The sequence below is a fragment of the Geotrypetes seraphini genome, chromosome 4, assembly GCF_902459505.1.
Source record: "Geotrypetes seraphini chromosome 4, aGeoSer1.1, whole genome shotgun sequence".
In the NCBI taxonomy this organism is placed as follows: Eukaryota; Metazoa; Chordata; class Amphibia; order Gymnophiona; family Dermophiidae; genus Geotrypetes; species Geotrypetes seraphini.
The window spans coordinates 27270362-27295141 of record NC_047087.1 but is presented as its reverse complement, the minus strand read 5'-3'; the positions used below and the strand labels follow the sequence as shown (position 1 = coordinate 27295141).

Below are 24780 nucleotides of genomic sequence, written 5' to 3'. Positions count from 1 at the left end.
ACCCCACTTCTGTAGCCATGATATAGGTGCCTGTAGGCGCTTACATTTTTGTAACGCTTTATTTATTTTTTTTTTTTAAACGGCATTTTGCACTTAAGTTAGGCAGTGGTAGGGTGTCATTTATAGAATATGGGCTTTAGTGCTTATTTTTTCAAGTGACAATTTTTGAGCCCCGTGTACTAAATCTAGTCCTGACTGATATTATTTTGGCCCACTTTCTCCCTACCACTCGCCCAGCCCCTTCTTTTGTGGACAGTGTCTGGCAGTGAGTTGAGTATCCCGATACAATTCAGAAAATTCCAAAACGTATAGTTAATAAGGTTATACATTCACCTGTCACCATGGAACATACAAAGGAGCCATAATTGGTTTTTAAATATACACACCTAAATGTCTCTTTTAGTCCCTAAGTTCCCTCTATAAAGTTATTCATTTAGCTTACTTCACAATTTCCGTCGATACAAACATCGTATCTATTCTGGGAACAGGGAGTTCCATCTTCAACTTTGCTAGCCATGGCAAAGAAGAAGCCAAAGTCTTCAGCTGTGCAGTAAAGTTTGCATATATCTCCTTCTGAAAATAAAGTACAAGATAATGAAATCATTCCATATGCACGAGATAATGTAATGGTCACCTTCATAAAAAATCAGTTTCATTATTTTCTTGTAAAAAGGATGTTAATGTAATACTAGCAGTACTAATATTAAATGCTTAGAGAGTAAGGGCTAGATTCACTAACCTGCCCGAATCGGAACAATCCGTTTCCGATCCGGGCAGGTCCAACTGATTCACAAATCAGTCATATTCAAATGGGGGCTATCCCCGCTCATGTGCAGCCCCTGACAGTAGTGACAGGAGAAGCAGCCTCATGTTACTGCTGTCAGGGCTCTGCCTTGATCTCTCCTGCCTGCTCGCCCTGACTCTCTGGCTCCCCCGACTCTCCTGCTTTCTGGCCCCCTTCCCCGCAGTGCGAACCCGTGGTTTAAAAGCGGGACTGCACTGCGGGGAATGGCGGCAGAGAGTAGGAGAGTCAGGGAAGCCAGAGAGAATAGCCCACCCACCGGCCCGACACCCCAGCCCGCCCCCCCCCCCCCCCCTCTGTCCGTACATACAATTCAGGAGCAGGAGGGCTACTCAGTCCCTCCTGCTCCGTTGGCCTCATAGGTCTGCAGCACTTGGGTTTGCCAGTAGTAAAACCTGTTCGAAATAGCCAAGCAATTGTTAGTGAATCAATCGCTTGGCTATTTTGCATGTGGTTTTTCTAATTTGCATGGGAGGATCGAGGTCGGATGGAGGGAAATTTGGTTGCAAAGGGCTCGCAAACCGATCGGTACACGATCAGTTTGCTTAGTGAATCTAGCCCTAAGTGCCTTATGCTCATTTTCTATTTTGTTCACATTTATTTTATATTATGCCCTAATTCAAACAGGTTAATGTTAACATCTCCATCCACATTCTGTTATGACAGCAACTGATAAAGAATTCTAGATTGTAGGTGATGTATACTTATAAGAAACAAAAGGCGTCTAGCAATGTATTTGCGAGTTCTTGATGTCTCAAGAAACATCTATGGTTATTTTTGAAAAAAGATTGTAAGCTAAGGAGAAGGACTATAACAGTGTTCCTCAACCCTGTCTTGGAGGACCACTAGCCTGTTGAGTTATCGGGATAGCCCTAATGAATATGCATGGGGTAGATCTGCATTCCTCTCATCTTCATTACATGCAAATCTTTTTCATGCATATTCGTTAGAGCTATCCTGAAGACCTGACTGGCTGGTGGTACTCCAAGACAGGGTTGGGAACCACTGGACTCTAAAGATTGGAAATGGAACAGCAAGAACCTTTTGAGGATGCAACTGTCCAGGAGTTGCATCTGCCTAGTAGGCCTCAAGCCTGGTAATATGCAGAAGTTCTATCAGAAATGTAGGCTTTCAAGAGCGCAGGTTTAGCTGGCAGATTTTTCATATTGACTGGGTCAGTTTAGTAAGTTGGTGGCGATGGAGTACCATCTATAAAGACAACGGAGACCGAGAAAGGGAGGGGGGACATGGCTAAATTTGAGAAAGATGGTGGGTAGGAACTGAATATGACATTTGGCGTGTTTATCTGTGCAGAAGGTTGATGACAATAACTTTTTAGGAAAAGGAATGATATCTTTCAAACAGTCAGGCAGAATACATTCTCAGTAGTGTGGATGGGAGCAACTGAGCAGCATGGATGGCGTACTGGGTCTTTTTCTGCCAACCTATTAGCAGGTTAAAAAGTGAGGTGCTTAAAATAATAAAGACCTGTATCCTCTAATTCTATAAGAGGACACCCATAATTGCGAGATTACACAGCAAAAAACAAACCACTGTACAAATACAATAACATCACTACCACTTCTCTTTAATCTTTAAAGGGCAAATTCTACAAGAAGCGCCCAAAAGGTAAGCGCCTACGTAGGCGATTCAAGTAAAATTGGGTGCTGTTTAGTGAATCACGCTGAGCGGCACCTATTTGGGCACCTATTTTGGAGGCGCCCAATAAATAGGCCAGCTCTAGGCATGACTAAAAGTTAGGCGCCCATGCGCGCGCTTAGGCACGCTTAAGAGCGGCGATTCTGTAAGAAGGCGCCTAACACCTAGCCACGCCCACACCTAACGTGCATAGCGCCTATTTTTTTGAAGGCCGCCTAAATTTTTAGAGGCGCCTTGTTACAGAATCGCGCTTTCTTCATAAGAACATAAGAATTGCCGCTGCTGGGTCAGACCAGTGGTCCATCATGCCCAGCAGTCCACTCACGCTGATTAAAAAGCCTAATTGTTATTCAATTTAGATAGGCGCCTATCTAAGTGGGGGCCTCTGAAATAGGTGCCTCACTTTAGGCTCTGGTTACAGAACTGGGGCCTAAGTTTCAAGTTTTTATTAGACTTTGATGAATCGCTTATTTAGTTTTACTAAGCGAGATACAAAAATCAAAAATTTATAAAATATAAACATATATTTTTACAATTTATAATTTTAAATAATGAGGTAGACAATTAGACATACAGATCAACTAATACAAAAGAGGAGAGGGGATAGGACTACAGTTTAGTATTTTAAAGTTTTAGTCACAGGCAGTGACGCAGTAAAGGGGGGTGGTCCACCGCAGGTGCCATGTTGGTGGGGCTTCCGGTACCTCTCCTCCTCTCCGCCCCCCCCCCCACCCCCCGCCTCTTCCTACTTCACCCCTCATCATGCGCGCCCTCCGTTCCCTTCCCCCGTACCTCTAGTTGTTCACCACCACGAGTGACAATTTCAACGTGCTCCTCGCGACCGTGTTGTCTCTCCCGCTGACATCAATTCCAGGTGCTGCACATAAGAAGTGACATCAGAGGGAGAGCCGACGGGGGTCGCAACGAGCATGTTGAAGTTCTTGTTGTTAATGGGGAAGGAAGGGGGGCACGTGAGCAGCAGGGGGGAGCAGGGAAGGTGGGGGCGGAGACAAGGATGGGGGAGGGGCACCTCTCACTCTTGCTACGCCACTGGTCACAAGGGTAGGAAAAGCCTCAGAATCAACCGGGGAGCTCGTACATGGTGCCAAACCGCCCTCCTGCGCTCCCTCTATTCCAGTCATCGGCATAAAAACCTCCTCAATCAGGGCAGGATTAACCAATAGGCCCAGTAGGCACGTGCCTAGGGCCCGAAATGGTCAGGGGAGGCCCGATGAAGGAGAGCATCAACATTGTTTTTTCCAAACGGCGATGGGCCCCTCCAGCATCGATCGGCAACGCGGGCCCCCCATCGACAGAAAGTAAGACAAGGAAGCAACGCGGGTAAGAAAGGCAACGGGAACTGTAATTTTGCAAGCGGTGCTGCTTGCCCAAAGCTTCCCTCTGATGTAGCTTCCTGTTTCCGCCTGGGCACATGGTGGGGTGGGGCGGGGCAGGGGGCCCAGTGTACTTGTGTGCCTAGGGGCCCTCGATGAAGTAATCCTGCCCTGTCCTCAATGCATTTTTAATTTCTAGTATCAAAAAGTGAGAAAGCTCAAAAGCAAAAACAAAATGTTAACATATATTCCATCGGCAAATTTATTAATCCACGCGTCTTTTCACACTTTCTCAATCAGTAGCCCATCTAACGCTGCAGCGTTTTGTGGTCTTTTAAAACCGCTGCCTCAAGGAAAGATCTTCAAGCTGATATCTCAGGGTGCCAAAATTTTTTTTTAAATGTTCAAAAGTTGTGGACACTGAATCGGAAGCCAAGGATGGGCCTCAATGGCGAAATGCAAGCACACGACGAGGGAGTCAAGAGGACTGGATGTCGAAAGACCAGCCAAGGGCGTATTGTTAAAAAAAAAAATCACTTTATTGATGAATAAGCCGCATTGGCTCAATAGACTTGACACTGGTAGTGTTTCGGCGTCTGTGCTTTTATCAGGAGTCTGGCTTGAAGGTGGCACAGTGCCGGCGTGCACTTTGGTAGACGCGCTGTAGAGATGGCGATAAGAGCAAGAATGAAAACTAGTGTCAGGAGCAAAGCTCAAGATCACTGGTTAAAAAGTTGCAGACCCACGGATTAATAAATAGACTGACGGAATATATAAGTAAACGTTTTATTTTTGAACTTTCTCACTTTTCATTCCTGAAAATTAAAAATGCTCTGGGGAGGGTTTTTATGCCGATGACTGGAAGAAAGGGAGTGCTGGAGTGCGGTTTGGCACCAAGTAAGAGCTCCCTGGTTGATTCTGAGGCTTTTCCTACCCCTGTGACTAAAATGTAAAGGTTACAGAGAAGCGGTAGTGATATTATTGTTCTTTTGGTGTCATAAGAACATAAGAACTGCCATCTCCGGATCAGACCCATGGTCCATCGAGTCCGGTGATCCGCACAAGCGGAGGACCAGTCAGGTATACACCTGATGTAGTTTTAATCACCCATATCCCTCCATGCCTCTCGTAAGGAGATGTGCATCTAATTTGCCTTTGAATCCTAGCACAGTGGATTCCTTAATAACCTCCTTTGTCCATTTTTTCTGTATAATAGATTTCTACCACTGTCCCTATATATTTTGAAGTGTGTGCACCCATAATTATATGCCATTTGTCAGTATAAATATACAAAAACTGGAAGTTTTAGGGGTAACTGTATGACCACATCTCACCTAAACATGATTTTATATGGGCTACCTACATGCCATTATAGGACGCAGCATCAAGACACTTAAAAGAAGGGGACCCTTTATAGAATTATCTTCAAAACTCTTTGAAGACAGTCATCAAACGTAAACATAAAAAAAATGCCAGGCATAAGGCAAAACTGAATCTGAAATTTCAAAGTAAGGGTGTGTCCAACGCAACCTGATGAACACATTCTCACAATAATACAATTGAACAGCCTATTGACCTGGCAATTCAGAAAAAAAAAAAGATATGGGGGGAGGGAAAGAGAACAAGTGCTATTACTGTCAATAAGAATGTGATCCTGTTTTCCAAAAATATTGCTCTCCTCAAGTTACCTTCCACTTTAGTATAGGGTTTCCATTTATAATACCATCCGCGGAACGGCTTGCTGTTAAATGCTGCGCACTGCTGAGCCCGGAAGTCCAAACTATTGCGCTCACAAGGTTGGATATTGCAGAGTTGATAAATACGATTTGAGTCCTGACAGAATTTGCCACCATACTGCGGCCTATGAAACACAAACAATACATAAAATGTAAACATACAAAAAAAAAGAGGTGAGATTACAAATGACAGGGTGACTAATAAAATGATCCCCTCTATAACAAATTTTGACAAAAGCATTGTTCTCTCAAGTAGGCTTTAATCCCTTGCCACTTTACCCCATCCCCAGAGAGGCCTGAACTGGCCTAGAGAGCTTTAGGAAACCTTAAAATTGTACTAGTACCTCCTCTGTGACAGGCTGTTAAGACTTCTCATAGGCCAGTAGAAACTTCTGTGGTAACAGAAATCATTTTCCCTCCTAGGACCTGAACATGCCATCTCCACCACATAGAAACAGAGAAAAATGAAGGCAGATAAAGACCAAATGGTCTATCCAGAACATACTTGGACAGGCCAAAGGTCCATCAAGTCCAGTATCCTGCTTCCAACAGTGGCCAACCCATGTCACAATTACCTGACAAGATCCCAAGAAGCAAAACAGATTTTATGCTGTTTATCCTAGGAATAAGCAGTGGATTTTCCCAAGTTCATCTTAATAATGGCTTGTGAACTTTTGTTTGAGGAAATTATCCAAACTTTTTTTTTGTTTTTTTGTTTTTTTTAAACCCCGCTAAGCTAACTGCTTTTACCACATTTTCTGGTAACAAATTTCAGAGTTTAATTACACGTTGAGTGAATAAATATTTTCTCCTGTTTGTTTTAAATCTACTACTTAGTAGCTTCATTGCATGCCCCCTAGTACTAGTATTTTTAGAAAGAGTAATCAAGCAATTCACATCTACTTGTTCCACTCCACTCAGAATTTTATAGACCTCCATCATATCTCCTCTGAACCACCTCTTCTCCAGTTTGCTCATTCATGCCATTTACTATCCCTTTAACTCCCCTAGAGATCCCATATATCTAATTTCACTCAACTCCACCAATCAGGGAATATAAGATTAATCAATGCTTGTTTAGGATAATTGGACAGTGCTGTGTTAGCCATCCTTAAATTCTTAGGAAGGAATTTCAGAACAGTTGTGTAAGATATACATGTGTAAACAGAAGAATAAATACATGCAAATTACTTTTTTACATTCCCACTATTTACATACTCATACGGACATGGTTTGTTAGTCCAGAAAAATTATGGGGTCAATACAGAGAAGGGTTTAACCAGACAGGAGAGGCTCCAGCCTGGTTAAACTCCACCGAGCAATATTCAGCTGAGCAATATTCAGCAGCACTTAACCAGCTAGTACCACTGAATATCTCACTAACTGACCATCCCCTAAATGAGGGCAAACTCAGGTAGAGCAGCAACTTAGCCAGTAAACGGAGATATAAGCAGATAAGATTAGGAGAGTAAAATGTCTGTCCTAAAGTTATGGAGCAGGATAACCTGGGTTTGGTTAATTTCCAAGTCAGTGGACATACCCAAATAATACTGGGATGCATGTATGCCATGAATACCTGGAATTACATCAGCCTATGGCTTGATGTTGCATGAGAATAAATTAGATAGATAGATAAGAACATATTAAGACAGATCAAAGGTCCATCAAGCCCAGTATCCTATTTCCAACAGTGGCCAATCCAGGTCCAAGTACCTGACAAGATCCCAAGTACAACAGATTTTTATGCTGCTCATCCTAGAAATAAGCATTGGATTTTCCCAAGGCTCTCTTAACAATTGCATATGGATTTTTTCTTTTAGGAAACTTCAAAACATTTTTAAACCTTGCTAAGCTAACTTACATAGACACAGATGTAGATATAGATATAAATATTTAAAGTCTCTGCTGGCTTTCGCATCTTCTCTAAGGCTTGCATAAGTGTCAGCAAGCTCTTCATTATGACCATGGCTTTATGGGGATAATTGAAAGGACAATCGTACTTAACCATCTGGCATTTTACATGACCTTAGAGAAGTAAAGATTGAGTTTAGGACATTTCCTGTAATTCCAGTGCAAAACATGCCACAATGGAGAATTATAGTCAATCTCTCAGTAGGTTAAGCATTACCCTAAATCTTTTGAGTCCAATTTGGCTGCTCAATTAGCCGATTTATTACAAAAGCTAATCTAATCCCTTCATTCAATTTCCTGGTTTTAAAATGCCACGATGTACAGAACCAAAAGATTAAAGGGTGACATTATGATTTTAGCCAATTTTGAAATACTATGGGCTCCTTTTACAAAATGGCATTACAGATTAGCGACACGCTGAATGCGAAGAAGCCCATTCAATTCCCATGGGCTTCTTCGCATTCAGCACACACTAATTGATTGTACCACTTTGTAAAAGGAACAGTGAGTTATTTCATAAATTTGCACCTAACCCAATATAAACTTTTGGTACATGCACAATAATATTTTATCATGTGTCAGTCAACTTAATGTATAGCAATTTGTAGAATAATAGAATTAAATCAATTTAACATACACTAATTTTTTTTTAAGGTTCACTAAAGAACTGAGGGCCTTTTATAAAGGTGTGTTAAGCGTTTTAGCGCATGTTTAGCTAGCGCTAAATGAACGCATGCGCTAACACGTCCATAGGATAACATGCACGCGTTAGCGTGTAGCGCACGATTAGAGTGTGCTAATAATTACTGTGCGCTAAAAAGCATAGTGCACCTTTGTAAAAAGGGGGGGGATTAATTTTTTTAAATTAATTATTCAATTAACGTCGATGGCATGGTCAATTTCCATGGCGTTTAAGTTAGGTATCGATAGGCGGCCTCAATTACAGCACCTAGCGGCACCTTTTTAGGGAACCCGATACAGAATCTGGCCCTGAATGTGCACAATGAATGCAAATCCCTATCACATTAACTAAGTTATACTTTAGAGCAGTGTTCTTCAACCACCGGTCCATGGACCAGTGCCGGTCCACAGAAATTTCCTGCCGGTCCACAGGGCCAGCACGTGCATCAGGCCCAAAACAGTGTTCTTCAACCGCCGGTCCACGGTGCGATCGATGCGTCATTATCTTCGAGCCAGCTCCCTCTTCCTAACTGATTCAGTGCACAAAGCCACGGGCAGTGGCTCCTACGGGCATCTTGCGCCTGAAGCCTTGCGCCGGAAGCCTTCTCTCTGACGTTGCAATGTCAGAGGGAAGGCTTCCAGATGAGAAACGGGACATGCAAGGTGCAATTAATACTAATATGGGGGCGGGGTCTGGGGTGGAGATTGGGTAGAGATGGGCGGGGTCTGGCCCATGACTTAGCCCAGTTTCTTCAACTGCTGGTCCACGGACCGATGCCGGTCCACAGAATAATTCTTTTATTTCTGCCGGTCCATAAGTGTAAAAAGGTTGAAAATCACTGCTTTAGAGCACGATGAAAATGATTTATTATGCAAGTGGCAGCAGAAATAAATCAGGATTCAAATTAGCAAAATTTGTAGGCATACCGGCATGTTTCCATTTACATATGGTTACAGCTGCTATAAAACCGAGCAATTCTTGAATCATTATTATAAATATACTCCACAAGAAATATTATAGGCGTTAAATGCTCATATAGCAATATTTATTTATGCTGTTGGCAATGTACCACTAATGTTTAATGATCAAGATCAAAAATAAGTCTATCTTGGTATTAGAAGAATTATTACTAACTTGAATAAATTAATATGCTACCAGACGCACGCAGCGCTGTACAGAGTCACACAGAAGACAGTTCCTGCTCGAAAGAGCTTACAATCTAAATAGGCAAGGCAGACAAACAGGATGCCATGGATACAGTTAAGGGGAACAGTTGGTGGGCAGTGGGGAGTAGGGTTGTGGATTGAAGGCTTTATCAAAAAGGTGGGTTTTCAGTCTGCTTTTAAACAAGGGAAGGGGTTTGTCAGACAAACTCGAGTAATTTATTCCAAGCATAGGGGTCAGCTAGACCACAGGTGTCAAAGTCGGTCCTCGAGGGCCAGAATCCAGTCGGGTTTTCAGGATTTCCCCAATGAATCTGCATGAGATCTATTTGCATGCACTGCTTTCAATGCATATTCATTGGGGAAATCCTGAAAACCCGACTGGATTCCGGCCCTCGAGGAGGGACTTTGACACCCCTGAGCTAGATGAAAGGAACTAAGGCTGGAATTGGCAGTGGAGAAGGGTAAAGCTAAGAGCAGCTTATTTGAGGAATGGAGTTCTCTGGGACGTGTATAAAGAGAGAGAAGAGATATTGAGGGGTAGCACAATGAACACATTTGTAGGTCAACAACAGAAGCTTGAACTGTATACAATTCAAGTTCAAATTTATTAGGTATTTATATACCGCCTATCAAGGTTTATCTAAGCGGTTTTACAATCAGGTACGCAAGCATTTTCCCCGTCTGTCCTGGTGGTATCTAATGTACCTGGGGCTATGGAGGACTGAGTGACTTGTCCAGGATCACAAGGAGCAGCGTGGGGTTTGAACCCACAACCCCAGGGTGCTGCGGCTGTAGATCCAACCACTGTACCACAGGCAGATAGGAAGCCAGTGAAGTGATTTAAGGAGAGGAGTATGTCACGCCTCTCCTTAAATCACTTCACTCATCTTCTTCCAACCTCGCTACACTCATGTCGAGTGTAGCGAGGTTGGAAGAAGATTGGTTGTGCTGCAGAGTTTTGCACGGATTGCAGGGGGGAAAGGCAGCACTGTTGGAGACCAGTTAGAAGTAGATTTCAGTAACTTAAGTGTGAGGGTTACGAGAGTATGGATAATGGGTAGTGTGCTCAGAGAGGAAGGGGTAAATTTTGGTGACGTTGTAGAGATAGACGCGACAGGCCTTACCAGTTTGTTGGTTTGAATCGAGAGAGGTTTGAATCGAAGACGACTCCAAGGTTTCGAGCAGAGGCGACTGGAAAGACGACAGTATTATTTACCGAGATGGAGAATGGAGGAGGAGCAGAGGGTTTAGGAGGAAAGAGGAGTAGTTTAATTTAGTTTCAGATGATGGCAGGACATCCAGGCAGCAATGTTAGCCAAGCAGGCAGAGACTTTTTCTTGGACTTTAGGTGAAATTTTGGGAGTAGAGATGGAAAGCCATGGGAGCAGATCAGGGCACCGAGGGAAGAGGTGTAGAGAGAGAAGAGGTCCTAAGACAGAACTCTGGGATATGCCAACTGCTAGCGGGGTAGCAGCAGAAGAGGACTCTCCAACACATGCACTAGAGGTGTGATGGGAGAGGTAGGAGGCAAGCAGGAAAGGACAGATTTACGGAATCCAAGTGAGGACAGCATATCAAGCTGTGATTAGCAGTATCAAAGGCAGCACCGAATCCTTGCAAATCGGAGTTCTAGGCGGGTTACAAGCAGCATATCACTACTTAAGAGTTATCCATAGAATCACATATGATACCTAGAGATAAATATGCTACATAAATTATACATGCATGTAAGATGATATATCTAAAACAGCAAGTGATCGCCGACATTATCATTCAATAGAAGTTTCCAAGTTTATTTGAGATTTGATGGCTCGCTTAATCAAACTTCAAAGCGATGTACAGAACTAAAATCCATACAACTTTCAGGGGGACAAAACATGCCACATATTACCACAGACATGACTTACGTATAGTGAGGAACGAAGGAAAGAAATACAATATTTTAAAGAAAATAAGACAAAAAGGGAGGGAGACATTAAAAGAAAGAGAGTCGCAGGGTAGACCCTAAGGAATGATTCAAGACAAGAGTACTAGCAGTTGAAGGCATCTTTAAAAAGAACGCATTTCAACTTACTCTTAAATTGGTCTAACATGCGTTCTTCCCTTAAGTCAGGGGTAGGGAACTCCGGTCCTCGAGAGCCGTATTCCAGTCGGGTTTTCAGGATTTCCCCAATGAATATGCATTGAAAGCAGTGCATGCAAATAGATCTCATGCATATTCATTGGGGAAATCCTGAAAACCAGACTGGAATACGGCTCTTGAGGACCGGAGTTCCCTACCCCTGCCTTAAGTGAATAGGGAGAGAATTCCGCAGTTGTGGAGCCGTTACAGAGAAGATGAATTGTCGACGCGTATTGATAACCTTTAGAGAGAGTAAACAGGAAGCCAAATGCAATACTTGATTACAGTGGTACCTCGGTTTACGAGTGCACCGGTTTGCGAGTGTTTTGCAAGACGAGCAAAACATTTGCAAACTTGGTGCCTCGTAAACTGAGCTTGCTTCGCTGTACGAGCGCCCCCCCTCCGCGATCCGGCATCCCCCCCACTCGGGTTGCCCCCCTCCACCGCGATCCTACTTCCCCCCCCCCCCCCCGAGCATGTCAATGACACTAACTTTACCCCGTCTTGGCACCAGTGCCGGTGCCCGAAGATCCTCCCTCTTCTGGCGCGGCCTGGGCTGGGCGGTGCGTCGGAGATCCTCCCTCTTCTGGGCGCAAATGCTCAAAGCCAGTCCAGCCCAGCCCAGACCAGAAGAGGGAGGATCTCCGACGCACTGCCCAGCCCAGGCTGCGCCAGAAGAGGGAGGATTTTCGGGCACCGGCACTGATGCCAAGTCGGGTAAAGGAAGTGTCATTGACATGCTCGGGGGGGGGGAGTAGGATCACGGTGGAGGGGGGAGGAGGCAACGCGAGTGGGGGGAGGATGCCAGTTCACAGGGGGGGGAAGCCGGATCGCAGGGAGGGGTTTGGAACAGCGTCGGATTCCTCAAGGGGGGGGGAGAATGGAGCAGCGCCAGTAGCCTCGGGGGGGGGAGGAGGTGGAACCAATCAAAGCAGTTTCCCTTACTTCCTATGGGGAAACTTGCTTTGATATACGAGCAATTTGGTTTACGAGCATGCTTCTGGAACGAATTATGCTCGTAAACCAAGGTTCCACTGTATTTTTGCTTCTGTCTGAAACTTTGGAGCTTAGCTGAAATGTTAATAAGACACAATTTTGTCTCTGATGATGAGCATGACATTATCTCTTCTTCAAGGAGATTGGAGACACTGTTTAATGAATCCCATTCCGCCGTTCTAGCAGACAACCTGATCGGATTTCTGCATCCTCAGGAATAAGTGCTTGCCATGAGGTATGTTTATAAGTTATGAATGCACATTGGTTAACCAAAATTTTGAGTGTCTCTTGCAGGGAACTGTAGTTGCCCAACACACACAAATTTTATAAATAGACACCCTTCTGCATAGATACAGATGTAGCTTGTCAGATTGGGTGGAAGTTAGAATTAAAAATGCTAAAAGTGGTAGTATTATTAGATATGGTCAATGGTTCCCACAGGCTAATTATAGACCCACCCGATATTTGTGGTTTATAGTTTATGCCGCCTTCTTTCTGCAAGATAACAAAAGCGGTGCACAATTAAAAACAAACTGAGTTCAAATGAAGAGGAAAAGGAGCAACAATTACAATAGGAATAAGAAATGAAGAAAAACACCACCGGCCTGTTGCCTTCGAATGCTAACTGTTGGGTTAAAATTTGTACCTGGATATTCACTTCTGGGCTATACGCAGGTACCGATACTGAATATTCAGGTATAAATAGGCTAGCTAGCAGCTCTGGATGGGGCAGGCGCACATGAAGCTCCCTCCTGCCCTGGTACATTGCTGAACCACCAGGGATTTGAAAGGTACAAGGTGGAGGCAGGAGAGAGGTAAAAGTTGTCAGAGTCGGCCGAGACAGGAGGCGGGAGGGATCCCTCCTATCCCAGCCCACCACTGGACCATCAGGTCATACAGCAGGCCCGGTGGAGGCCTGCAAGACATCGGGAGGGAGGGAGGGAGGAAGAGGGTGCAGAGCCTGGCAGGGCAGGGAGGGAGGCTGGGTGCAGAGCCTGGCAGGGCAGGGGTGTGAAGAAGGGAGGTGCTGGGTGCAGAGTCGGACAGTGCAGGGCACTTGACTATTAACCCCTGGTTTATATTCGAGTCAACCTTCTTTCCTTCTTTGTTGGAAGAAAAAGGTTATCTCGGTTTATATTTGGGGCGACTTATATTTGAGTATATACGGTATTACTACTGAGAATCATTTAGCCAAGCCTCATCATTGGTCCAAATAAAATATCTCTTTTTCTCTGTAATAAATATCTTTTCAAAAAGTAAATACATTATTAATTGTAAAGTGCTGGAACAAAGAAGTGAATTACAAAGAAAGCATTGGAACAAAGATAAAAGGATTCAATTGATAACATATTTACTTTTTTGAAAATATACTTAACTAAACTAAACTAAACCTTAAGTTTATATATCGCATCATCTCCACGGATGTTGTGGAGCTCGGCACGGTTTACAAGAACTTAAAATATAGGAAGCGAAGGAAAAAAAAAAGGTTTACATGAACTTATATATAGAAGAGAAGAGTAAGGGGGGATAGAATTACATTTTAGTGAAAAGCCAGGTTTTCAGTTGTTTGCAGAATAATTGGAGGGAGCCCAGGTTCCACAGCGGGGTAGTAAGGTTGTTCCAAAGACCTGTGATTCTGAAGAGAAGGGATTTTCCCAGTTTGCCTGCATAGCGAATACAGTGTAGAGAGAGGAAGGATAATTTATATCTTTGGGCGGGTCTGGTAGAGTCAGGACTCGAGGAGTTATAAGATAGTGGGATTAAGGGAGGAAGGATGCCGTGAATGATCTTAAAAGCCAGGCAGGAGCATTTGAAATGGATTCTGGAAATCACTGGGAGCCAGTGAAGTTTGGCTAGGAGTGGGGAGACATGGTCAGACTTCAGTAATACAAAAATCAACTTGGCTGCAGTATTCTGGATTAGCTGGAGTCTTTGAAGACTTTTTTTTGATAGGCTTAAGTAGATGGCATTGCAGTAGTCTAATTTGGAGAGGATGATGGATTGGACAAGGATGGCGAAATGTTGTTGGCGAAAATAGGATCTTACTTTCCTCAGCATGTGGAGGCTGAAAAAGCATGATTTAGCCAAGGAGTTGAGGTGGTCATTGAGGGAGAGAGAAGAATCGATAATGATGCCAAGGACCTTGCTTGAGAACCCTAAGTTCGGGGAGAGTCCCCATAGACTGGAAAACAGCTAACGTCGTTCCACTGCACAAAAAGGGTTGCAGGGCAGAGGCTGCAAAACTAGACCAGTGAGTCTCACATCAATAGTATGAAAACTCATGGAAACACTAATCAAACGTAAATTAGACGCAATCTTGGATGAGGAGGATCTACGGTGCTCCTTCATGGGGTAGTTAGGAAAAGAATAAAAGCAAGGGACAAGGGGAGGGGAGTAGGGGAGGATTCAGAAAACATTTGCCCAGGGCCCTGGTTCAAGCAGCCCTGCAAACACTTGAGATTGCATGCACTAATATTTTTAAGGCACCTAAATGAACTGTATATGTACCAGTGCGTGTAGTAACGGAGTGGGGGGGGGGGCAGATCTCCCCGGGCGCCATGTCGGTGGGGGCACCAGAACCTCTCTGTCCTGCCATATTTATTTAGTCAGTTTTATATCCCATCCTACTCAGGAGCCCAGAAAGGGTTACAGCAATACGTACGTAGGCTCTCTTATACTAAGGTGAGCTAATCGAATTAGAGCACGCTGAATGCTAATGCGTGCATGTTAGTCTATGGATGCGTTAGCGTTTAGTGCGCGCTAATTCGATTAGCGCACCTTAGTAAAAGAGGGGGGCTAGTGTTTGGAGGTACAGGAACAAGGGTACATTCACAATATACTGAAGGGAGGTAAAGGGACGGAGGACAATAAATTGTTGCAAAGCATCAGGGTATATTCACCGACTGTTGGGAGCGAGGTTGCAAAGGTACATTCAAAGTTGGGGGCTTTAGGTTATAGATGAATATTGGAAGCATTCGATTAGATTAAATCAGTTAGCGTGCCTTAACACAGTGATTCCCAACCCTGTCCTGGAGGAACACCAGGCCAATCGGGTTTTCAGGCTAGCCCTAATGAATATGCATGAGAGAGATTTGCATATGATGGAAGTGATAGGCATGCAAATTTGCTTCATGCATATTCATTAGGGCTAGCCTGAAAACCCAATTGGCCTGGTGTTCCTCCAGGACAGGGTTGGGAACCACTGATTTTAACAAAAGGACCCCTAAACTTCTTAGCCTCAAACAGGTAAGTTCATCAGGTTTAAGAATTATTATTGTGTAGCACTTCACAGAAGAATATTAAAAAAAAAAAAAAAAGACTCCTTTTTAGATGCTGAATAAGAACTCCTTATTCTTAGCCTCCTTGAAGCTACCGTATAATTGCAAATCTGTGGTAATACAAAGTTACGATTTCAGCTTTGGTTCGTGGGAAAATGATAAGTCAATGAATAAAATGTCCTTATCACAGCTGCCTATCTTTGATCATTAATAATACTGTACTGGCAAACATAGTTTTAACAAAGGCATTAGAACAGACTGCATTTCACCTTGTAATGTGATATGCTTACACAGTGATAGCAATAGAGCAGCGGTTCCCAAACCTGTCCCGGGGGACCCCCCAGCCAGTCAGGTTTTCAAGATATCCCTAATGAATATGCATGAGAGAGATCTGCATAGAATGGAAGTGACAGGTATGCAAATCTCTCTCATGCATATTCATTAGGGATATCTTGAAAACCTGACTGGCTGGGGGGTCCCCCGGGACAGGTTTGGGAACCACTGCAATAGAGGATCATAATTCATAAGCCACCCCTTTTACAAAACTGTAGCGCTGTTTTTAGCGCCGGCTGTGGCTGTGTCGGAGATGTTACCGCTGTGGTTGACGCTAAAAACCGTGCTATGGTTTTGTACAAGGGGAGGGGGGAGAGTAAAGTTTGCCCAGTGTTGGGTTATAAATATGTTTAAGAGGTTACATACATTTGGGATCAATGCTTACTTCTGTAAATGAACAGCTTTATGAATAATCTGCATTAAAAAAATACCTATCCAACTTGGTGTCAGGACAAAAGCGCGCCGGGACAAAGGCGCGCCCAGACAATTGAGCGCAGCGCGGAGGCGCGCGCCACACAAAATTACTGTTTTTACGGCTCCGACGGGGGGTGTGTGTGGGGGGGAACCCCCCCACTTTACTTAATAGACATTGCGCCGTGTTGTGGGGGCGTTGTGGGGGGTTTGGGGGGTTGTAACTCCCCACATTTTACTGAAAACTTCACTTTTTCCCTGTTTTTAGGGAAAAAGTTAAGTTTACAGTAAAATGTGGAGGGTTACAACCCCCCAAACCCCCCACAATGCCGGCGCGATCTCCATTAAGTAAACTGGGGAGGGCTCCCCAACAAACCCCCCCGTCGGAGCCCCTAAAAACTGTCATTTTCTTCGGCGCGCGCCTCCGTCTTGCGCTCAGTTGTTGGCGCGCGCCTTTGTCTTTCGCGGGGTTGTCTATGAACCATCCAACTTCCCTACTTACTTTGGATTGTTGCAGTGCCTCTCCTGATAGGTCACTCCACCTCCACAGCTGCGGGAGCAGTCTGACCACCCAGACCATTCAGACCAGAGGCCATTAACTGGTCTGGGGCCATGATCTCCATATTTTATACACTGCCCTCTTCGACACCACTGTCAAATAATACATATATAGATATATTATTTAAAACCTTTCATATCAGAATATGGGCATGTAAAAACAAGAATGAAAATAAGAACATAAGAATAGCCTTACTGGGTCAGACCAACGGTCCATCTTGCCCAGTAGCCCGTCCTCATGGTGGCCAATCCAAGTCACTAGTACCTGGCAAAACCCCAAATAGTAGCAACATTCTAGAGCTGAGATTATGATGTCACTAGTCTTTAAGCCCGTTACATTAACGGGTGCTAGAATAGATGTCTGTCTGTCTGTGTTTCTTTATCTCTCTCTCCTTGGCTGCTGTCTGTATCCTTCTGTCTCCCCCTCCCCCCCCCCCGAGCAAAGCTGTCTGCCCCCAGCACCCACCTCCCCCCAAAATGTCTCTCCATGGCCCTCTTCTGTCTTCCCACCCCAGAGCAAAGCTGTCGGTCCCCAGCACACCTCCCCCCCAAAGCAGCCCCCTTTCCCTATCTCTCCATGGCCCCTTCTGTCTCCCCCCAGCACACCCCTCCCCCCAAAGCAGCCCCCTTTCCCTCTCCCTGTCTCTCCATGGCCCCTTCTGTCTTCCCTCCCAGAGCAAAGCTGTTTGCCCCAAGCACACCCCTCCCCCTAAAACAGCCCCCTTTCCCTCTCCCGCTGACTCTCTCTCTCTGGCCCCCTTTCTCTGTCTGTCTTTCTGTTCCTCTCCCTGCCCCTGTGTCTTTCTTTCTTTCTGTCTCCCTCCCTCCCGCTGTCTGTCTGTCATTTTTCCCCATTTCCCTGTGCAGCAGCATTTCCATCCCACTTCCCTATGCAGCAGCAACAGCATTTCCCTCCTATCCCCCCTTTCCTGTGCAGAAACAGTAGCAGCATTTTCCCCCACCCCCCCCCTTTCCTTCTCTTACCGCGATCTGCTCTTCTCTTCCCTGCTCCATTCGGCCCCTCCCCCTTCTTTTACTGCCATTGTCCTGCTCCATCCGGCCTGCTCCTGACCCTCCCACCACCGACAAACCTCGGGGCTCCAGCCGCGTAGGCAGCACTTTAAACACGCTGCTTCGCGGCCTTCTACTGCCGATTTCCTCTGCCGCGTCTGCCTCCGATGATGTCATCAGAGACGCGGCAGAGGAAATCGGCAGTAGAAGGGCGCGAAGCAGCATGTTTATAGTGCTGCCTACGCCGCTGGTGCCGGGAGGTTTGTGGAGGATCAACGGCCGGAGCGGGGCTGCTGTCCACCACTCGGTTGCTGCCACTGGTGCTGCCTATGCCGCTGGAGCCGGGAGGTTAGGAGAGAGAGAGAGAGAGCACAGTCGCGCGCCTCCAGCCCCCGCATGCGCCCTGAGGTTTAGAATGTTGCCACAGAAGCACACCTCAGGGCGCCAGCGCTCACAAATTTTCAAGAGCGCAATGCTCCTCTAGCATTTTATTATTATTGATAATGCCTTATTCCACCAATGCCTAAGAGCTAACATCATCAGTGATGTCACAATGGCTTGATTGTCCTGTATTTGGCTCACATAAAAACATAAGAACAGTCTTACTGGGTCAGACCAATGGTCCATCAAGCCCAGTAGCCCGTTCTCACGGTGGCCAATCCAGGTCACTAGTACCTGGCCAAAAGCCAACAAACAGCACACAGTAGTCACAAAAGTAATTAATCTGTAATTATCATAGTGTTAAATCAGATCTTACACATTCATTTCTTCTTTAATGATAAAATATTTGAGGACAGATATTCAGCTAGCAGTGGTGAATAGTGTTTTTTTAGCCATCACTGGGGTTTTTCTCTGATATTGAATTTCGGGACATATCTGGGCACTAGCATTGAATATCCAGGATTATGCAGCCAGCTATCTCTTAAGTAGTTAAGGTGGTAATATACTAAATATTAACAGTTACACGCATAACAGTCAACTCTGCTCCCCACCCCAGACCACCCACAAAATAGTTTTCACTTTAGCTGTCTGTGATGATATTCAGTTGAATTAACTGGTTAAGTGCCACAGAATATCAGTGGATAACCCAAAATAAGCGATTTGACTGTGGTTAAATTGTTTTGAAAATCCACCCCTTTATTTTTTATTTTTATTTTATTAATCCCTTAGCAGTTTCCTCCTGTTGTCTTGAGTTTCCTGCTGAATTGAAGCTTCTCTTCACTGGGTTTCAGGACAGTATTCATAAACTTTCTTTTGCAACTACCTGGTCTCTGAAAACTTGGCTATTCTCAAAAATGTAAATCTCGCTGCTCTCTTTATAATCACACATGGAATGCACTCCCGGAGGTTGTGATAGGGAAGAACACGCTACAGGGATTCAAAGGTTTGGACAAATTCCTGAAGGATAAGGGGATTGAGGGGTACGGATAGAAGTAGAGATAGGTTATAGGAAAAGTCAGGGACCACTTGACAGGTCATGGACCTGATGGGGCGCCGCAGGTGCGGACTGCTGGGCGCGATGGACCTCTGGTCTGACCCAGTGGAGGCAACTTCTTATGTTCTTATGTGTGTGTGGGGGGGGGGATGGTTCCTTATTTTAAAGTTCCTGTAAACCGTGCCGAGCTCTATCTTTATAGAGAGGATGTAGTATATAAACTTAAGGTTTAGTTTAGTTTAGTCTCTGCTCTCTCTGGAACCTGACTAAGGAGGACCCTAAGCTGGGCTACTGGATGTCCTCACTGACCAAGTCCTGAGCTGCCTTTCCCTCCCCTTCCACCTAGTCCTTCCTGGGCTGAAAAGCAAGGGTCTAGCCCTGGCCTCTAACCCAGTTTGTCAGCATGGCAATGCAGAATCCTTAAAACAGCCCAAAAGTACATCTTTAATCTCAATAAATAAAAACAAATACCGCAGACCGGTGTCCCGTCTATTCACAAAATTAGCCCTTATGTCCCCTTTCATAAATTAGGGGTATCAAACTGCAATCTTGGAGAGCCGCAAACCGGTTTGGTTTTCTGGATATCCCTCAAGAATATTCATATATCTGCTTTCAATAGAAGCAGTGATTGCAAATATGTCTCATTCATTAGGAACATGAAAACCAGACTGCTTTATGGTCTTCTAAGATTGCAATTTGACAACCCTGATCTAGTGGGGCATTTCTAAATGTTAGTGTTCACTCAAACAGAATGAGCGTGTACTATCTGTTAGCAAACAGCACCCCTAAGGAGGTAAAATTACCTTAGTCAATTCTATCAGAATTAATGGGGTGGGTGATTAATTTTCTTAATTGTAAGTCATTATATGAATGCATTAATTAAATATAGATCTGCATTTTCTCTACCTTCATATACTGTTGCCACAAAGTTGCTCACTGAAGTACTGAAATCATGCTATGTGCTGAAGATCCCTGAGCCATAGAAAAGATGATTTCAAAATCTCACACGCCAAGTAAGAGTGCATTCTTAAGCAAAGTTTTGGGCATCATTATTGACTCTACACTTTCCTTTAATGATCATCTCAACTCTTTGGTAAAAAAATGCTTTTTTAGTCTTCACATGTTGAGGAATGTGAGATCCTGCTTCCGCCGACAACATTTTGCTGTCCTTGTACAATCAATCTTTCTTTCCAGACTGGACTATTGTAATTCCATCTATCTAAGTCTAAGCAAGAAAAATCTTCAAAGACTTCAGCGGATCCAGAACACTGCGGCTAGGTTGATCTTTTCATAAAGCAAATTTGATCATGTTTTCCCGCTTCTGTAAAAACTTCACTGGCTTCCGGTGATTTCTAGGATTCACATTAAATGTATCTGCCTAACTTTCAAGATCCTACATGGCATTCTTCCTCCCCTAATCCCACTATCCTGGAATTCTTCAAGACCTGACACTACCAGATCCGCCCACAAATTCAAACTATCTTTCCCCTCGTTAAAAGGCGTCATGTATGCAGGTAAATTAGGGAAATCCTTTTCTTCAAATTCACTGAGCTTTGGAATAACCTCCCTGCCCCGCTGCGGAACCTAGGCTCATTCCAATTATTCCGAAATTATCTGAAAACCTGGCTTTTCTCCAAAACGTAAAGCTATCTATTGAAAATGTAAAGCTAGCTATCCTCTTCATAACCTCTAATTTCTTATTATGTCCTTCCCTCATTTATTGAATTTACCTGTAAACCGTGTCGAGCTCTATCTTTATGGAGATGATGCGGTACAAACTTAAGGTTTAGTTTAGTTTAGTTTCTCTTCCTCTCTCTCTCTTTTTTCCTCTCTCTCTCTCTCCTTTTTTTTCCCTCTCTCTTCCTCTCTTTTTTTCTCTCTATTCCTCTCTCTCTCTCTCTTTTTTTTTTCTCTCTCTCTTTCTCTCTTTTTTCCTCTCTCTCTCTTCCGATCTCTCTCTTCCTCTCTTTTCTCTTTCTCTTTCTCTCTTTTTTCTCTCTCTCTCTCTCTTCCTCTCTCTCTTTTTTTTTTCTCTCTCTCTCTACCACTCTCTTTTTTTCTCTCTCTCTCTTCCTTTCTTTTTTTTCTTTCTCTCTTCCTCTCTCTTTTTTTTCTCTCTCTTTTTTTCTCTCTCTCTTCTTTTTTTTCTAACTTTCTCTTTCTCATTAAAAGGCGTCATGTATTCAGGTAAATTAGGGAAATCCCTTTTCTTCAAATTCACTGAGCTTTGGAATAACCTCCCTACCCCGCTGCGGAAACTAGGCTCATTCCAATTATTCCGAAGCATCTGAAAACCTGGCTTTTCTCCAAAACGTAAAGCTATTTATTTAAAATGTAAAGCTAGCTATTCTCTTCATAACCTCTAATTTCTTATTATGTCCTTCCCTCATTTATTGAATTACCTGTAAACCGTGCCGAACTCTATCTTTATGGAGATGATGCGGTATACAAACTTAAGGTTTAGTTTAGTTTAGCTTCTCTCGGAACCCAGCATACAAATGTGATTTTCATTCAGATGCAGTGTGTGAAATATTCAGCCCAGCCATAAATAATCAACACCAGAACGAACACATAAGCATGCTTTCTTTGAACTAATAGCTTCAGAGCAACACAAAACCAGCGCAGTGTGACACGGACTTCAGGACATTCTTTGAAGATTCTTATTTGCCGTCAAAACTGAATCTGCCAATGCAACCAAAAAAAGACTTGTCCGATTCCGAGGATGCAACTGATACTAGAATTTGCACATGATTTGGATTGTGTGTAAGAAAAATCAATGTAAAGATGTTAGAAAAATCACACGAGTTGGAGTAATATACAAAAAAAGGGCCAGAACTGGGGAGACTTGCGCGGTCTGTGTCCCCTATATGGCCATTCAGTTGAGGATGGGCTGGGAAGGATTTCGACGGCTGGGATGGTTGAGACGGGCTGGAGTGAGCTTTGACAGAGACTCCAGTAGATGGCAGAACTCTGGGTTTCTGGCCCAGAAATATCTAAGAAAAAGAACCATTTAAATTAATTTATTAATTTATAGAGCGTGTACGGTTAGGCAGACTGGATGGATTATTTGGGCCTTTATCTGCCATGGGTGGCATAGTGAGGGTGAGAGGAGGCCAGGGTAGCAGCGCCCCCACCCTCTTCTCTAACCCTCCCCCATCCGCTCCTTCTCTGCTCCCTCCTGCCGCTCGTGCACACACTTTCCCTTCCCCCATACCTTTTAAACGTTCGCAGCAACCCTAACCTGCTGCTCGTGTCAGCATCGGCTCTTCCTCTGATGTCACTTCCTAGGTACGGGTCCAGAAGAAGAGCTGACACTGGCGTGAGCGGCTGCAAATGTTAAAAAGGGATGGGGGAAGGGAAGCAGAGCGGTAGTGGGGGGTGGAGAGGAGAATGGGGGCTGGCAACCCCCAACATAGGGGCACCCGGAGTGGACCGCCCCCTTCCTTACTCCGCCACTGTCTGCCGCCATTTTCATATACCCCAAGAGGAAGAGTTCAAAGCAAGAGAGAAACTCTAGCTCCTACTAGCTTGTAGGCATAACCCTGCTCCAGAGGTGAAGATGTTTCTTTTGTAGGAACCAGAGGTCCAGAAATAATAACGTGCTTCATTTCCTGTCTGTTCTTATATTTAGGGTTATGTTATGAAAAGTACCACTTTATGTATTCTTCATATATAATTGTCATTTAGGATTTACCAACTAGTCATTTTCCAAAATTGGCAATTACTGCTATGCCCTCATACTGGTTCATGTGGCTTGCATTTGCCAGGGTGAGTGAGGCTCCCATTAGCCTGCAAAAGAACTGCATTTTAAACCTCTTTACCCAGTGCATCACTTTGGTCCCATCGCAGTTTACTGTGGGCTGTTATTAGCGTGAGAGCGAAATTAGTTTCTTCAAATTCTTGCCATATGTTTATCGCTGCTTTTTCCCTTTTTTTATTGTCCACCTACAGGGTAGATTTGACATTTCTGCTTTACCATAATATCAAACAAACAACATTTTTATCTGCTGAAGTAGTCTCTGGTTAGATTTATTGAGATTATCCTTTTATACTAGAGATGACATGCCTCTGACGGTGATGACAAGTGGTCTGCTTTGCTTGGTTTCACCATCTGGATGTAATTTAATAAATACACTATATCCATTTTTCTTCTTTAAATTTTAAATACTGCAGTCTTTGCATGAAAGTCCCACTGCTGACATTTTTTGCAGCTTATCAGTCAAGATACAGCGAGGATCGTTGTATAAACTATTTTTGGTACAAGATTGAATTGAACCAGGATCTTCGGTTTCTGCCAAAACTGAATCTGTGACTGAAATTGGCTTTTTTTTTTTTCCAGGGGTCTGGGAAGGGGATCGCGGACACTAAAAACACTTACCCCCCCCCTTCCTCTTTTACTCAGGTGCGCTAACTGATTAGTGCACGCTAATCGATTTAGTGCAGATGAGGACGGAGCTTGCAGGAACGAGGCAGGGACAGGATAAGAACGTGCCAGGATGGGAAAATGAGTTCCCGTGGGGACGGGGGAAAATGTGTCCTCGTGTCACTCTGTATTAGGATCTATGGAAAAGAAAACTATACTAATGCATTTTCACAAGTCATCTGGTTGCCTAACATTGGTTCTAAGGTACACATTTGACCTCTATAAATGTCTAATGTCTTTTGAATATCAGGCTGAATGATCTTTGAGGCGAAGTACGCATAGACACATTCTACTTTTAAAGTTCTAGCTTTCTAAATCTCCCAAAATGTTTACAGGCAGATTACCATATTCAGGCCACAAATCGTCCCTTCTGCAGCTGGCATGAACTTTGTCTCACATCTGTGACCAACTTTATGACACCAGAGGGATTTGCATATGTCCTAAAATTGGAAAATAACACCATCAGATAATTGAGTTAATGTTTCAAAACATGAAATCTTCCCTAGTACAAAATGTTTCTTCAAATTGAAATTAATCTGTTCTGTCCAGTAGTTTATTCCAGTAGTTTTTTTACAGGCTTCAAAACAAAGATACTAAGCTGTTTCAAAAAATGTCCTTAAGTGAATCTTTCCCACATGGTAAGGCTATTTTTACTGCAAGAGTAAAATGGACTATTTTCTATTTTTTCTATATTTAATAGCCATGCACTAAAGTTGCACGTTCATTTTGTAAAATTACCGCATGAGCACTTACCGACACCAATTTCGTAGGTGGTAAGTATACAGTATAGTAATATAGTATATACTGTAGTAATATAAGCAATCTTGTACTAAGGCACGCTAGCTGATTTAGTGTGCGCTAATTGATTTAGCGCATGCTAAAGATTAGCATGCGCTAAATGCTACCACGCCCATAGAATATAA

At 43.9% G+C, this 24780-nt stretch overlaps 1 protein-coding gene and 1 long non-coding RNA gene across 2 annotated transcripts in view; one reads left to right on the top strand and one right to left on the bottom strand.

Annotated features, from left to right (window-relative positions):
• Positions 1-24780, top strand: part of LOC117359988 — a 361948-nt gene that overhangs the window by 9804 nt on the left and 327364 nt on the right. Inside the window, exon 2 of the long non-coding RNA XR_004539339.1 lies at positions 12548-12643. This is a non-coding gene — a long non-coding RNA (uncharacterized LOC117359988). The remainder of the gene's footprint in view (positions 1-12547; positions 12644-24780) is intronic.
• Positions 1-24780, bottom strand: part of ADAMTS18 (ADAM metallopeptidase with thrombospondin type 1 motif 18) — a 182249-nt gene that overhangs the window by 60801 nt on the left and 96668 nt on the right. The window contains exons 9-12 of the mRNA XM_033943503.1: positions 24202-24297; positions 16933-17081; positions 5484-5656; positions 443-573 (exon numbers count right to left, since the gene is read on the bottom strand). Coding sequence (XP_033799394.1) covers positions 443-573; positions 5484-5656; positions 16933-17081; positions 24202-24297 — 549 coding nt within the window. The remainder of the gene's footprint in view (positions 1-442; positions 574-5483; positions 5657-16932; positions 17082-24201; positions 24298-24780) is intronic.